The sequence below is a fragment of the Capra hircus genome, chromosome 5 (genome assembly GCF_001704415.2).
Source record: "Capra hircus breed San Clemente chromosome 5, ASM170441v1, whole genome shotgun sequence".
Taxonomy (NCBI): Eukaryota; Metazoa; Chordata; class Mammalia; order Artiodactyla; family Bovidae; genus Capra; species Capra hircus.
Window position 1 is genome coordinate 112,624,776 of NC_030812.1, and position 17,342 is coordinate 112,642,117.

Here is a 17,342-nt window from a genome sequence, read left to right on the forward strand (position 1 = left end):
AATTTTTTTTTTTAATGTGGACCATTTTTAAAGTATTTAATCTGATACAATATTGCTTCTGTTTCATGTTTTGGTCAAGGCATGTGGGCTCTTAACTCCCCAACCAGGGATTGAACCCACGCCCTCCCCTGCAATGGAAGGTGAAGTCTCAACTAATGGAAGTGAAGTGGAAATCGCTCAGTCATATCCAACTCTTTGCGACCCCATGGCCTATACAGTCCATGGAATTCTCCAGGCCAGAATACTGGAGGGGGTGGCTTTTCCCTTCCCTAGAGGATCTTCCCAACCCAGGGATCGAACCCAGGTCTCCCCCATGGTGGGCAGATTCCTTGCCAGCTGAGCCACAAGGGAAGCCCGACAAGGTGGTAATAATTAAGAATGACGCCCACGTTTCTGACTTAGGCAACCTGGCAGATGATGGTGATGCCAATTATTAGAGCTAGGAAATACTGCAAAGGGGGCATGATGGAAGGGAAGATAAGAACATATGTATTTAGTCACAATATAAAAATGTTAGGTCACATGATACAGCTAGCTCTTTTTTATAAATATCTGCTATATCTTGAACATTTAATTCTTATAATGTTAAAAACCTTTCAACTTTTCACTTTATGGATTATTTTCTTCCTAAGTCTATTGGCACATTTTTATTATTAGAAATAGATATAAAGAACAATGGAAAGCCAGGGAATTCCCTGAAAGAGCTGTCTTTAAACAAAGAGCATGTAAAACGAGGTCAGTGTTGATCAGCTGACAAATAAAAGTGACGCTGCAGGGCTGTTGAGTAGTGTTCACGGCAACGTTTTACAGCAGGACGGTGAATGATGACAACCCGCTCCATGCTGTCTCCTTGTAAGAGAATCTGGCCAGGAAGTTTTACGGTTTGGGATATAAAGGACTTTTTCTGTTGAAACGAACGTTCGGAGGATGGAGCCCCGCCCCCGTGCTTACGTCAGTGCCGTGCTTCCGGGTGGCCTGGGAGGCCAGCCCCTTGATCCTCTCCCTGTAGAGCTGGGCGGCACGGCTGTTGTACTTGGCGTTGGTGTCATTGGTGTCACACCCGTGCTGATGGAAAAAGGAAGACTGCGGAGGAAAGGACTCGGGTTAACGGCAGGGCTGCGCTAAATCCAGCAGGGTGACCAAAACCACTTACTGCACGCCATGAAGGGCCTTTTTGAAAATACTAGTGAAAACCAAAATAATTTAAACCGTGAAAGACTTTTATAACATTTTTCCTTGTAGAAGGAGTAACACCTTCCACAGACGTAACATTAATATTCTGGTAAAAGCAACACGAGACGTGCCTCGCAGAATGAAATAACTGGGCCCTCGATGCTCCACTGGGGCACCTCCATCGCTCTGAACGTTATCTGAGCGCACACTTTCAACTCAGGACTGCGTCTAACTTGTGCGATCGACCTTTAGCGTAGAGTCCTACTAAATTGGAACTTTCTTTTCTTTTCTTTGCATCTATATGAGATGATTTATTTATGAGTTTAGGCTCTGCCGTGTGGCTTGCAGGATCTCAGTTCCCGAAACAGGGAACGAACCTGGGCCATAGCAGGAAGCACTCAGAATCCTAACCACGGGGGCTGCCTAAGTGGGAATGTCTGATAAACCAGGTAAGTAAGAGCCAAGCTAACCCTCTCCTTGTTGAGCACTATTTCCTCATCAGTGGAGACCACAGCACAGACAAGGCGCTGAAGCAGGTACTTAGACAGTTAGAGCACTCTGCTTGCAGCACCTCTGAAGGATCTCTGTACAGACATGAATTACAGCATGCACAGCTTAATTAAAGCAGGTGTTTTAAAAGCCTGTGTGAGTGATCCTTTTGTGAATTCAACGGGACAAATAACGGCACTGGGCGCCCACAGGTACCGGGTCCTGTCTAAGGTCTTGGTGGATACCATCACATCAAACCCTCATGGGCACACTCTCAGACACATGCTGTTTACAGATGAGCCAGAAGCAGAGAGGTCCAACAAGCTGCCCAGCGTCACACAGGCTAGCAAGGCACAGAGCTAGCATTCAAACCCAAGCTTCTGCTCCAGCTTAGCGACCACCGACTGACCTGCCCCCTCCACTCCCCCACGTCAGCTGGCTGAGACAGGAAACTGCTCTCTCGAGCTGGGCGGGGACCCTACAACCTTAAGGTTTGGAAACAGGACAGAGACTATCGAACCCACAGTATTAATGTGAAGAACAAGTTTGTGGACATAATGAACATAGGCATGGTTTTCTAATCACATGCTTGAAATACTGAAGGCTTACATTCTCAACAGGGGAATGTTTCTTGGAAAGTGAAAAAAAAAAGACTTAGTTATTACCATACTTTGTAGCCTTCCAAAGATCACCCCTACCTGTCAAAAATCATAGTCCTTGGTATTTAATTTCTTTCACTAGGGAAAACTAAATCCAATTTAAATTTAAAACAAGCTAACTGATGAATTTAAATCTCATTTTTCTGCTTAGGGAACAGTAATGAAGAAAAAGGCCGAGACACTGATCCAAAGGAAACCGGTATTTTGAAAATTATTCTTTTAGATTGACTATTTTAATTTTGAATATTTAATTGAAGCTCAATATAAATTGTACTCGAAATGGACACCAATTTGATCTAATACTTTGAGTATTTATTTTTATTTATTTACTTGGCTACACCAGGTCTTAGTTGCCACACATGGGAGCTTCACTAGGGCATGTGGGATCTAGTTCCCAGACCCGTGATCAAACCTGGGACCCCAGCATTAGGAGCAAGGAGTCTTAGCCGCTGGACCACCAGGGAAGTCCCTTTCTAAAAAAAAAATGCATATACATTTATTTTTATTCACTGATTTCTAATACTTTGAACATTTAATGGTATGTCTCAAGGAATTCTATTTACTCAACCTATATCATTTTGGCATACTGCTATAAACATATAATGGTATTTTATATAAAGGGAGATTTTGCTGGCTAGATTTGTAAGGCTGCCAGTTTAGTGTTTTAGAAATCAGATATATTGAATTTGAAAATGAAATTTAAAATGGTTGAGGATCCTTAGCTAGGTTTGTAAATGGGGTTAAGGAAATTTGCTCTTTTATTATAAGCTAATTGAACACTTCAAAAGCTACTTTTACAGAGAAATTACTAAGTTTATAAATTGACACATGATATTTACATACTATATTTGAAGATTTGGAAAACGGCTTTTTTTAATCTGTAGATTTAATAAATAAAATTGAGATAAAAGAACCTCGAAGCATTCCATCCAAGTACAAAAGACACCCGCAGATATTAAAAAACTGTATTATCACAAAGAAGCCTCGCAGTTCCTCTGCACCATCACTCCTGTTTCCTTTTTCTTCCAAGCACTGCCACCTGTTGCCTTCTTGGTTATTTACTTCTTTACTTGCTCTCTGTCTCTGCCAGTAAGGGAGGCGTCTCAGTCATCTGCCCATCACTGTATCCTAGCCCGGGGCTTCTTGTTTATCAGGCTTCTAATAGATCTCTGGATAAACAAGCCACCTGGGTCACCCAGCTCATAAGCCCACCACGTCTCCCCACCGTCCAGCAGTGCCTCCTGCCTGTACTCTTACATGCAAACGCTGAACTTCTTTACGAGTGCAACACACATGTGTACAAGAAGAAAACGAGAAACCTAAGGTGAACTTACTGCATTCGCATTTCCTCCAACTTGCATGCATCGCAATTGAAACCAAGACCAGTTAGAATCCAACTCTGTAGATCTAAATGGAAAAAAGTATTTTGAAATGTTAATACTGTTCGTCCCCAGAATCAAGCCACTCGACTCTTGAGAATAAGATTTCCTCAACCTGCAGGATCCTGAAGAAGTCTAAGTTTCCGTTAACAGTGACACATACTTCTGGGATGCTGGGGCTCCTGGGAATGACAGTCGGTACAAGCTGCTCCTGGACCGTCTCACCCTTCCTAGAAGCCAAGGCTCCGAAAAGCGATGTACCATTTGGAGTTTTTCCAGGTCAGCTATTGATTTGTCCAGTTTGACCCTTAACAGCAGCCTGGAGGATTCTCACAGTCTTATCAAGTAGAAGGGACCCGCTGAACATCACCACCATCAGGGAGGGGAGAAAACCCAGGATTTAATGTTGCTGAAGTGAAAACTGTGTGCTTTCTATCGCCACCATGCCTTGTACCCGACTTGTTTATAATCTAAGAGCAAGGCAAAAGCAGTAACCATAGTCCCTAACTATAAAAATTTACCAAGCGATCTCTGTAGACAATATTAGAAATCTTTCCATTGAATCCATAGACAAAACAAGGCTGTTTAGAGCATAAACAAGGAGCAAAATACAAGGCTGTCCCTACATGTAACCCTAGCTTTTCCCACACTAACTGGTAAGGAACGTGGGCATTTTGAAATGGGTATAGGTTGAACCTCCATCCTTTACTAATGGGCAAGGTAGAAAGAAAAGAAGCTCCATATTCATCAAAAAATATCCTCTTATGCTGCCTTTCCTGTTTCTCTTATTTCTCTGCCTATTGGTATTGTTTAACTTTTGTAAATATTAGGATGTTATTTTGAGGCCAATAGCTACCTTAAGATTAATACTAATACATATTATTATTAAATATACATAGGACAAACTGACTTCACAGTAATATATGAAAAGTAAAAAATTAAACCCTACTTTATAAGAAACAGATTTCTTATAAAGACAAAAAAAACATCTTTCTTTGGAATCTGAATACCAAGCAGGGTGATTAAATTATGTATATTGTTCTGAAATTCCTTCTCTGAAAGACCTTGCTTAGTCACCACATTTTCATGAATTCCCCCAGGTTGAGTTAGGTGCCATCCCCACCTCTTGGGACGCAAGGTGGCAGTCAACAGCACAATCTCTGGAGGGAGCTTTAAAGTGCAAATGTCTACTCTGTAACTACGAGCTGCATGGCCTTGGGGAAATCACTTAACCTCTCTGCATCTTACTTTCCTCATCTGTAAAGTAGGGATAATTATAGTAGTATCTATTTCACTCTTATAGAAATTAAATAAGCTAATATTGGAAAGGTGCTGGCTCACAGTCAATACCATATGGCTAAAATTCTCATCGCCACCATCATTATAGTCACAGCATCACCAGTACCACCATCACCACCACCACCATCACCACCATCACCACTAGCACCACCATCATTATCACCACCAGCACCAGCACCACCATCACCACCATCACCACCACCATCACCACTAGCACCACCATCACCATCATCACCAGTACCACCATCACCACCACCATCACCACCAGTACCACCATCACCACCATCACCACCACCATCACCACCACCACCACCGCCATCACCATCACTACCATCACCACCAGCACCATCACCACCAGTACCACCATCACCACCATCACCACTAGCACCACCATCATCATCACCACCAGCACCATCACCACCAGTACCACCATCACCACCATTACCACTAGCACCACCATCACCATCACCACCAGCACCATCACCAGCACCACCATCACCAGTACCACCATCACCAGCACTGCCAGCATCACTGTGGCGACTCTGTTGCACTGTTACAAGCAGCAAGCTCCAGGGGACAGGAACACCCCATATTTTTCTCTCAACTCCTAGCACAGGCACATACTAGGTACCTCGCTTTAAATATTTTTAAAAGTCCTAAAATTGAGGCTATAAGTACTCAGATTTGCTAACCTACCTCACAACTTTTAATCATAAACTATCTTTAAAAAAAAAACACCAAGTATTTCATTTTTTTTATACAAAGGTATTTGTATTTTATTTATCTATTTTTGGCCATACCTCATAGCATGTAGGATCTTAGGAATCAAACCTGCACCCCTTGCACTCGAAACTCGGAGTTTTAACCACTGAACCACCAGGGAAGTCCTCAAGCCAAATATTTGTGTATCTATATTTCTTAGAAATAAAAGGAAGAACTGATTGTGTTGAAACTGACCTGACAGAGATTTTCTCTGCCAACATTGGAATTTCAAAATAAAACGTTGATGGTACTGGACTCTGAATATAGTCAGCCTTAAGAGGCCACTCGAACTGCTTGTCAGTTCCCATTCCTATAGGAGGAGGTGACTCCCTGTAGGTTGTATCTCACCTTTAATTTAGATTAAGAGGAGTGGAAGAGGCAAGGGTCCATGACAGTGCTAATAAAAAGGAAAGCAAGAGAAGCTGGAGAATTAGTGTCACTTTAACAAAATAGCTTCTGTTAGCAAATTAGGTCAATGGAAAAACAGGTTTCCCACAACTTCTGTAATCCTTATATGTCAACACATAACTGCCTTAAAAACTGCATGAATTAGCTTCACTGATGGCTGCTGTAACCAGTATTTTTTTTTTTTGTAAGTAGAGCATTTAAACAGATTTCAGAAACTTATGAAATCAGAACAAATCACACAAATAAACATGACAAAGTTATCATGTAATCAACAATTTTAAGTGGAGTAAATTACACCATAACTAGTAATCTAGACTCTCACAGACAAGCCCAGCAACGGCTTTCAGGCAGCCATTTGTTTATAACTGGCTTGGTGGGCTAATTCAAGGTCACAGGAGATGTTGCATTTCTAAGCTAACATAAAAAGGTTCTCCTCTTGCGTCCACTAAGCCAGCACCCAGATAATTCAGATCTGATCACTGTCAACAAGCTGGCAGCTTGCCACGTGCCAGGATCCACGCGAGTTCGTTTGCTCACTCCTGCCAAAGCCCTAGGAAGAGTATAAGCCTTCTCGTCTCCACTTTCAAGGGAAGAAGACGGAGACACAGAGAGGTAAGGAGCACACCTGGAGCTAGTAAGGGATGGCAGCAGGATTCAGACCCCCGGCAGCCAAGCTCTGGCCTCCTCACTCTCAGGGCCCACCCAGCACTGCCTCGTGAACCTCGGGGCACCCACTGTGCCCAGGCCCACGTCAGTCTTCCCCTCCCGAGTGCACCCCTCCTGGGCCTCAGGAGTATAACGTTTCAGCTCCCAGCCTGGCAGTCAATCAAGACCCTGCCAAGGTCACAGAGACCTTCCCCTCTGAATCTAACGTCTCATCTTCCTATGCATTACAAAATAGCTACCAGACATTTCACTTTTTTCCGTCTCTACACCTTTTCTTTTGCTTATTTATTTGGCTGCTACGGGTCTTAGTTGCAGTGGCGGCGGTGGTGATTTAGTCGCTAACTCACGTCCGACTCTTGCGACCCCATGAACTGCAGCCGGTCAGGCTCTCCTGTCCATGGGACTTCCCAGGCAAGAATACCGCGGTGGGTTGCCATTTCCCTTCTCCAGAGGGTCTTCCTGGCCCTGGGATCGAGCCCATGTCTCCTGCATTGCAGGCCAATTCTTTACCACCGAGCCACCGGGGAAGCCTCTTAGCTGCGACCTGTGGGATCCAGTTCCCCGACCAGGGGTTGAACCTGGGCCCCCTGCACTCGGAGCACAGAGTCTTAGCCGCTGGACCACCAGAGAATTCCCTCTGGACTTTTTCTCACTGTCCGAGTGCTGCCCTCCTTGTCTCTCCATTATCAAAGTCGCACCAGGCCTTTGAAGTTCGCTGCGACTGCTACCTTCTGTTTAAACTTTGCCTAATTTTCCAAGCAGAAGGAGACGCTGTTTCCATCAGTGCTCTGTATAGACCACCTTACTATTTACGTTGTATTTGTAGCCCCAGCCCAACTACGGTGAGGCTGAGACCCCCTGCACCTCCCATGGCTTGTGAAACACTTAATGGTGAACTAGAGAAGAAACAGAGCCAGAGAGGAGCTCGGGGAGGCTTCGTGTCCCAGGCCCTGGGGGCAGAGCTCTGGGCCTGGGGTGGGGGGTGGGGAGGGGGCGGGGCCACACCAGGTCCATGCTGCAGGCGGCTCCCAGCGCAGTCGACCATTTCTGCAGATGCCTAACCTTCCTTTCCCTTTTTGCTTGGCAAAAGCCAGAGTTCATGATTTTTTCCTTTGCAAACTTATTGACTTGAAATTCTACTTTAAAAAAACCCAAAACATAGCTCTTATTAAATAAACATTCCACCCACACCAAACTGTTAATATGTTCATGCCCAGGAAATGAGACTGTGTGTGCGCGCACACGCATGTGATGTGTGGCCGGTTCGCAGCGGGCGAGAAGAAAGAGGGAAGGAAGTTCTAGAGGAAGGACTTTCACTTCCTACTCTAGGACTATTTGGATTATTTTTTCCCAATGAACTAATGTTTGTAATTTTTTTTTAAATCAACGAAAAATGTTTAAAGAGCAGCCCTCCACCTCTGAAAAAAATATCCTTAACTACCCTTATCATCCTTAACTTTCTCCTGCCCAAATCCTCGACTGCTGCCCTCAGTTATACGTACAGAGATTTTTTTTTTCCCTTAATGGCTGTTTTTGAATCATGTACAAGCATCGTGATTCACCCGGTTATATTTATCTAACTTTTCCAAGGGTGGTGATTAAACCTGCAACAGCCCAAAGAGACCCTGCTGTCCAGTCTCGTCAGGCTCTCAGTCAGCCCTTCCCTCAGCTGGGGACACGTCAGAAAGCCACCTCGTTTCCTGGGATGGTTTAAACTGGCAGTGCGCTGTGTGGTGGGGAAAAGGGAGGGCCTGCTCTGATGGGTGGGGCTGAGCAGAGAGGAGGAGAGCCGCTGGCACACAGAGTCTGGGCATCTGGAGCTCTGGGCAGAGTGGGTCACCATGTGTTACCTGGTGACAATCGACCTGGGGGGGGAAAGTACACGCAGATACACTTGCCGTGGCAACCACACCCCTCCAGATTTGAGAAAGATACGAGGACCGGAGAGTGTGTTAAAAAATATCCTACATCTAAGGAACAAGAAAGTATAAGAAAAACACACAAGAGAATTCCCTTCCCTAAATCATTGCCTATGGACTTAAAACAGCTATAATATTTAACGCATTCTGCTCCCATGGACAGAGGAGCCTGGTAGGTTATAGTCCATGGGGTCGCGAAGAGGCGGACACGACTGAGCGACTTCACTTTCACTTTTCACTCTCATGCATTGGAAAAGGCAATGGCAACCCACTCCAGTGTTCTTGCCTGGAGAATCCCAGGGACAGAGGAGCCTGGTGGGCTGCTGTCTATGGGGTCACACAGAGTTGGACACGACTGAAGCGATTTAGCAGCAGCAGCAGCAGCTCTTATAAACTGATTTCTGAGAAAAAGAATTCATGAGAGCATATAAAGAAAGCTTTTTAGGTTAATATAGTAAAAAATTATAATATTAATAGGTTAGTCTACGGGAACAAATACTCTTTGTGGTAATCATGTTGTAGGATCAATGTAGTCCTTAAGTCCTAACAGGCAGGGAAACAGGTGAACTGACTAGGGGAGGCCAGCCATGGGGAGATCTGAGCCACAGGGGTGCCCTGCAGAGGCAAGGACTACTTGAGTGCACGTCCTGTTTGGCTTGCAAGCCTGGAGCCTGCCTGGGGATCCTTATCTCAATGTATTTAACTTCACACAAGGGCACATCCAGCTTTCCACTGGAATGTGGGGTACCTTTAGTACCCACAAAGGCCCCATAGAGGGTCAGAGTAGAGACAGGTAATCCCTAGAGGAGCCCAGACAACACATATGTGCAGGTTAAGAAAAAAGGCTTCACACTGCACACATCTTTCATACAACAATCATTCCCTCCAGCTCTATTAATGTGCTTGGGAGCCTGAGCTGTTGGATTATGCTAGAGGCGAAACCCAGCTCCGAGGGTCCCCCTGACTTAAGTAACTATAGCTGAAGCAGTGATGGACAGACAGAACCCCCCGTCACCCAGGAGGGGTCAGAGCAAGACTCCCATGTGCTGCTAATTATCAGAAGGTAAAAAAGGAAAAGGGGGCGACAGAGGATGAGACGGTTGGATGGCATCACCGACTCGATGGAGATGAGCTTGAGCAAACTCCAGGAGATGGTGAAGGACAGGGAGGCCTGGTGTGCTGCAGTCTGTGGGGTCGCAGAATCAGACACAACTGAGCGACTGAACACAACAACAAAGGAAAAGGACCCTAGACCCTGGGACCCTGCCTCAGACCCTAGATTCTGATTGTGTCTTCAACACCACTGCCTCGGCTCTTGGGCCAGGCTCTACAGAACAGCAGCTGAATAGAAAATTACTCATTTTCCCAGTTTACTCAGTTACCGATAGACTTAAATCTCCATGACTCGACCTACCTCTCTTGTTGTTTGACGGCAAAGCAAACGTAAAGGAAAAGGGGAGAGAGACCCATGGAACATTGTACTCACCCCCGCCCCCAGGAGAGAGGCCCGCTTACCGGATGAAACTCAGGTGGACGCCCAGGGACCGGTGGCCCCCTGAGCAGTCGATGCATAGGAATACCCCGTAGGTGATGCTGGCCCAGCTGGGGTTCTTGGCACCACAGTCAAAACACACCTGAAAGAAAAGTTCAAAACTCAGTCACCAATTGATTCTTATTGGCCAGATCAGCCATCCTATAGGACACTAACAGGATTTGGCTTGAAAACTGCTTAAGCCTCACAATTTAAACTGATTATCAGAGGGAATTCCTTGGTGGTACCGTGATAAGGACTCAATGCTTTCACTGCTGGGCCCTGGGTTCAAGCCATGTTCAGGGAACTAAGACCCCACAAGTGGTGCGATACAGCCAAAAATAAATTAATAAACAAACTGGCTACTAGAAAAAAATCTCACCTCGATTTTTTTAAAAGGCTCAAATTTCTACTTCATTTATGATGGTATTATTATACTACACATATTATATAAATAGAAATATTAATACAATGCATTAATTACATAATAAATTACATGTTATTGTATATCTGTTATAACACGTCCCTGGTGGCTCAGCGGTAAAGCATCCACCGGTAGTGCAGGAGACTCGGGAGACACGAATTCCACCTCTGGGTCGGGAAGATCCCCTGGAGGAGGAAATGGCAATTCCGGTATTTCTTGCTGGGAAAATCCCATGGACAGAGGAGCCTGGTGGACTATGGTCCATTGGGTCACAAAGAGTTGAAGAACACATACAGGTTATTATAACACTCAGCAGTATGTGTAGTGAACTCAGGTGTGTTTATCATCTCAAATGCGACTCATGCATGAAGCATCAACAGGGCTCCTCCCCCGTCACGTGAACAAACACTAGACACGAATATCCTGCTGGAAACGCCCAACGCCTTACAGTCTCCTGGGCAGTGGCTCTCCACTAGATGGCAGGTGTTCACGCATGTTTCTTTCCTCCTCAACCAGAGGAGGCGGAGAGCGTGGTAGCCAGACTCCAAGATGCCCCTGGGATCCTGCGCTCCTGGTCCTAAGTGAAGCAAAGTCGCTCAGTTGTGTCCGACTCTTTGCGACCCTATGGACTGTAGCCCACCAGCCTCCTCATCCATGGAATTTTCTAGGCAAGAGTACTGGAGTGGGTTGCCATTTCCTTCTCCAGGGTGGGGTTTCTCTTGTGGCTCAGCTGGTAAAGAATCCATTTGCCATGTGGGAGACCTGGGTTTGATCCCTGAGTTGGGCAGATCCCCTGGAGAGGGGAAAGGCTACCCACTCCAGTGTTCTGGATTAGAGAATTCCATGGACCATGGAATATATATAGTCCATGGGATCGCAAAGAGTCAGTCGGACACAACTGAGCGACTTTCACTTCACTTCACTTCTCCAGATCTTTCCGACCCAGGGATCGAACCCAGGTCTCTCGCATTGCGGGCAGATGCTTTACCGTCTCGGGAGAAGGCAATGGCACCCCACTCCAGTACTCTTGCCTGGAAAATCCCATGGACGGAGGAGCCTGGTAGGCTGCAGTCCATGGGGTTGCTAGGAGTCAGACACGACTGAGCAACTTCACTTTCACTTTTCACTTTCATGCATTGGAGAAGGAAATGGCAACCCACTCCAGTTCTTGCCTGGTGGGCTGCCGTCTATGGGGTCGAACAGAGTCGGACACGACTGAAGCGACTTAGCAGCAGCAGCAGCACCTTTACCATCTGAGCCACCAGGGAATCCCAAATCCTGGTCCTAAACCCTCATATAATCTCCAGCCTCACTCTGCCCAGGAGACTTGTGTGACCAATGATACGGCAGACGTGCTGGTGCGTCATTTCCGGGTTCAGTCCCAAAAGGCCCCGCGGCTTCCTTTCTCTCTCTGGCTCCCTCTCCCCTGGATCCCTGGCTCTGGGGGACAGCAGCTGCCATGTCCGGAGGTCACTGGGCAGCCTAGTGGAGAGACCCACGTGGGGAGGAACCGAGGCCTTCAGTCCGACAGCCAGTGGGAAGCGGAGGCCGGCTGACCGCCGCGTGGGTGAGCTTGGAGTAGAAGCCCCAGCCTTCAGTGGCTGCAGCCTCATGAGAGGCCCTGAACCTCCAGCCTCAACGATGCCCCAAGTCGCCAATCTTCATCTGATAACAGGAGCACAGACACCGTGCTTGTCATGGAAATTAGTACTACTGATTAATTAGAGTCGGTACAACAGGACTGTTAAGAATTCCACTAATAATAGAATTGTTTTCCAGGAAAAAAAAAAAGAAACCCATATTTTCGCCAGCTGAGCCCTCTCTCCCCGAAGATTCCTGGCCTTCAAAAGCTGTGTGAGACGAGTTGTGTTTGTTGTTTTAAGATGCTGAGTTCTGCAGAGGATACTGATATGGAGAGCTATCGCTGCGTGGAACGCTGTGTCCTTCACGACCTCTGCCCCCTCCACTCTCTGCAGACCACTTTTATAACAGACACACAGCTCACGCCCACGGAGCATGCCCCCTCCTGCACAGAGGGTGCCTGGCACTCCTACGGGGTCCTGGGGACCCCTCCTCCCTCATCAGCACAGAGCCCAGACGTGGTGAGAGCTCAATCAATGTTTTCTGTGTAGTTTTTTTATCTCCCACAGAGCCTGAAAAATAGTGACGTACCCACACTTAGCATTCAGTAAATATATTAATCAAATGAACAATTTGTAAAAAATAGCACCAGCTCAAAAATTATCGCCAGCCCCTTCAACACTGACTGGAGTCAAACATTCTTCATCTAATAATGAGACATAAAAGTATTCTAAAATACACAGTGCTTGTCATGGAATATTTGTAATGAATTAAAACCAGAACAACAGAATAGTAAAAAAATTCCATGAATAGGAGTTTTTTTTAAAAGATCCCAAATTTCAGATATGCTTTTCAGGCAGAGTCCCCTCTGTGAAGGTTGTTCCAACTTTAACCATGAAGAGAGATCTGGCTTCTGGCCTCTTGAGGGCAATACAAGCGTGAAAACACGCGTGGATTTTCCAAAGCCCTTCACGGTGACAGGTTCACATGAAGCCTATGGGAATAGTGGCGGAGGGGTGACAGCTAACATTAGAGACACCGGTCATTCACTTCGGTGTTTGTTGATTGCCTGCTGTATGCCAGACGCTGTGGCAGAGCCTGACGTGTTAAGAAATGGATGGTGGCACTGATTCCACAAACACTTGCTGAGTCCCACCCCCTTCCCCCCAACAGGCCGCCAATGTAGGAGAAAGGCATGCGTGTTAAGCCACTTCAGTCATGTCCGGCTCTTTGCGATCCCAAGGACTGGAGCCCGCCAGGCTCTTCTGTCCATGGAGATTCTCCAGGCAGGAATACTAGAGTGGGTTGCCAGGCCCTCCTCCAGGGGATCTTCCCGACCCAGGGATCAAACTCAAGTCTCTTGTGTCTCCAGCACTGGCAGGTGGATTCCTTACCACTAGGACCACCCAGGACATAAAAATGAAGACGCCCCGGGGTACCAGCCATTGGAGTAAGGAATCCCTTCTAGTGGGCTGCCACATAGTGGGACTGACTCTGCCAAAGGTGCCATCCCCCTGCGAGAGGCCACTGTACTTCCTCATTCACTCAGCCAACAGCTGCCACTATCGGGAAGCCCCTGGCACACACGGAGTGACGTGCAAAGGTGGCCTGTGGAGCTCACAGCAGGCTAGGAGTCCTAGCAGGAAAGACAACACTAGTTGTAATGCTGAACCTCAGAAAGCAAGGATAGGATGCAAAGTTTTCTAGACAGGGTACAAGTGGCATTTGGGACATCAAGGATAGAGTCTAAAAGGGCAGTAAGTGGCAAAGGCCTGTGCAGGAAAATGGCCCTGTGCAGGGAGATGCAGAGGCTGGGAGCACACAGCCCAGAGCAGGCAAGTCCGAGAATCACTCCCGAGGTGGCTGCAAGGCTGGCTGTGAAAAGACAGCATCAGGGTTTTTAACAAGCGGCTTCAGCATCTTCCTGAGCTACCAACTAAGAATGTAGCTCCATGAGGGCTGGGGCCTTACTCGCTTGAGCTGAGCTCTGAGCGTTGAGCCTGATACAGAGTACGGACTAAATGCAAACAGGTGGTTGAAGAGCTCCTGAGCCAAGACCATGACCTGTGGAGGCTAAGGTCAGAGGGCAGCTAGAAATCCCAGCCTGGCTCTCACAAGTGCTGCCTTGGTTCTCCTGCTGGAACAGGGACTCCACTGTGCTTTGATACGCAGCCGTAAACCAAAATGCCAAAGAATCGATGCTTTTGAATTGTGGTCTTGGAGAAAACTCTTGAGAGTCCTTTGGACAGCAAGGAGATCAGACCGGTCAATCCTAAAGGAAATCAACCCTGAATATTCATTGGAAGGACTCGATGCTAAAGCTGAAGCTCCAATACTTTGGCCACCTGATGCAAACAGCCAACTCATTGGAAACGACCCTGATTCTGGAAAAGATTGAAGGCAGGAGGAGAAGGGGACAACAGGATGAGACAGTTGAATGGCACTACTGACTCAGTGGACATGAATTTGAGCAAACTCTGGGAGATGGTGGAGGACAGGGAAGCCTGGCATGCTGCAATCCATGGGTCACAAAGAGTTGGACACGACTTAGCAACTGAACAACGACAAACCAAAGTGGAGATATGGTTTTCTAAGCAAAATATCAGCTCTTATGGTAATAAAAATAATTTTACACTAGCAGTTTGTTTTGTCTTGTGTGAAAATAATAATTACTATAGAAATCACAGCTAATATGTTCCATGCCAGGCATTGTTGCTGGTCAACAGAATCTTTCTAACAACCATATAAGAAGGCACTTTTCTTATCCCCATCAGGGCCAGCTTCTAGGCGTGTGTGTGGTCCATGCATTCACTCACATGGGGCCCTCATGGCACGCAGAAGGGCCCATGAGTGGTTAGTGCTCTGCTGTGCCATCTTGAAATTCTTAATACTTTTCCAACAAGAGCCCTCAGTGTTCACTTTGCATGTTTCAAGTTACCTGCAAAGATTATAAAGCCACTCTTCATCCCCATGTTACAGAAAACTAAGGAAGTACGAAGTGAAGGGTCATAGCTAGGAAGTAGTATCAGAGGAATGAGAGTCCAGACAGGCCGTCTGCCCTCGAGCACACTCTTCATCCCTTCACTGCGCTGCCTCTCTCCAGACCAGGCAGCCCTTGAGCTGTCCTCTAGACACAGGACCACTAGCTCCAAAAAGGCAGCAACCTGTCCCCTTCCCACCGGCGCATCCTCAGTGCTATGCAGTGCCCGGCACACTGCAGGTGCTTAACTGGTATTTGTTGAATGAATAACTCAAACAATCAATGTAACATCAAGGAACAGCTGAGATGGGAAGGATTTCACAAACTAGAAAACTGACCCTGTGAGGTAAACCTTTGATCCAGAGTAAATATTCACCATACACAGAGAGGGAGCAGTTGGATGCCGCATTCTAAAAATAAACCAAAGTGTTTTTAAGTACCTTTCCTGTGTCATGTGTCTTAGAGCTCTTTTTAACCTTCTCGTTTTAAAAACGCTGATTAATTCTTCCACATCATTATAACTAGTTTTCATCTTTGCTTAGGTAAAGGTTTATTGTGCCTGTGTGCATGCTAAGTCGCTCCAGTTGTGCTCAACTCTGTGCAACCTGATGGGCCGTAGCCCGCGCGGCTCCTCTGTCCATGGGCTTCTCCAGGCAAGAACACTGGAGTGGGTTGCCATGCCCTCCTCCAGGGGATCTTTCCGACCCAGGGATGGAAACTGCGTCTTTTATGTCTCCTGCCTTGGCAGGCAGTTCTTTACCACTAGTGCCACCTGGGAAGCCCAGTGGTTTATTCTCTTTGCGACCCCATGGTCTATACAGTCCATGGCATCTTCCAGGCCAGAATGCTGGAGTGGGGAGCCTTTCTGTTCTCCAGGGGATCTTCCCAACCCAGGGATTGAACACAGGTCTCCCACATAGCAGGCGCATTCTTTACCAGTTGAGCCACAAGGGAAGCCCAGTGGTTTATTACTAACAGCGTACCACACTGTGGAACACTACCACAAACTATTTTTGCTCAATGCTTTTATTAGCCCTACTACGGAATATACACGCTTTTTTACAGGTGTGTTGTTCATAATTAAAATAATAGTAACAAAAATAGCTGATATGTATCGATGGCCAGTATATCCAGGTACTACTCTAAGTGTTTTTCATGGATTTTCTCATTTAATCCTCACAATAACTCTCTAAATTAGACTCGGCTCATGCCCCATTTTCAGATGAGGGAAAAAAGGCACAAAGTGGTCAAGTAATCTGCCCAAAGTGACAGGAAGTCACAGGGTCTGGACAACAATTTATAGGCAAGCCCACACATGTCCTTCAAAAGCATTCTTGGTATAAAAACACTGACTTCTTATTTAAAAGGGGCACCTTCCTGTTGATGAGTTCAGTCAATGAGAACATATGTTGTGTTTCTGAGATAAACCAGACAGAAATACATGGTTTCTACTCTGCTAACTCTAGACCCTTATCTTGTCTAGTTTACAGATTCACGGAAATTTGAAAATCAAGAAAACAGCAAAGAAATCGGCACTGGAGAATTCCTGGAACCTTTCTCCTCTGGTCTTTCTAACATTCGTCAGATATCACCTCCAATAAATGGCTTCCTTTCGTATTTCTCTTAGGCTATAAAAATACTGGCTCCCCTCCACCTGGACTGAAAGACATCTTCACATTGTAAAACTCCGGGACTTTCTGTGCCATCCTGTTGAGGCTCATGACCATGCTGGTTAACAGCTGCTCACTTTGGAGGTGGCAGTGGGGGCCAGGCAGAACAGTCACGGAGAAGAGGGGAGAGTCCATGCTGACATGACCGGCCTTTGCACTGGCCAGGTTTCACGCCAACCTGTGATCCTCACCGTGGGTATCATTTAGCCTGATGTGTCATCCCATCTGTAGCCAGTCGCAAAAAGTGCTAAGAGTCATAGGGGTGGGAAACAGCCCATGAGATGAAGAAAAAAAGGAAAACTCCAATCTCCAAGGAGACCCAAAGGGAAGGAAGGGAAAGAGCCTCTGTGGGGCTTTCTTAGCAAGAGAGCTCCAAGTCACTTAGCAGCAACTACTTAGCAG

General features: G+C 46.4%; 1 protein-coding gene across 2 annotated transcripts in view; it reads right to left on the reverse strand.

The window, feature by feature from the left end:
- ARFGAP3 (ADP ribosylation factor GTPase activating protein 3) overlaps nucleotides 1-17,342 on the reverse strand; it is a 51,145-nt gene that overhangs the window by 32,985 nt on the left and 818 nt on the right. For both annotated transcript variants that reach the window (XM_018048864.1, XM_018048863.1), the window contains exons 2-4: nucleotides 10,270-10,388; nucleotides 3,656-3,728; nucleotides 952-1,083 (exon numbers count right to left, since the gene is read on the reverse strand). In XM_018048864.1, coding sequence (XP_017904353.1) covers nucleotides 952-1,083; nucleotides 3,656-3,728; nucleotides 10,270-10,388 — 324 coding nt within the window. The remainder of the gene's footprint in view (nucleotides 1-951; nucleotides 1,084-3,655; nucleotides 3,729-10,269; nucleotides 10,389-17,342) is intronic.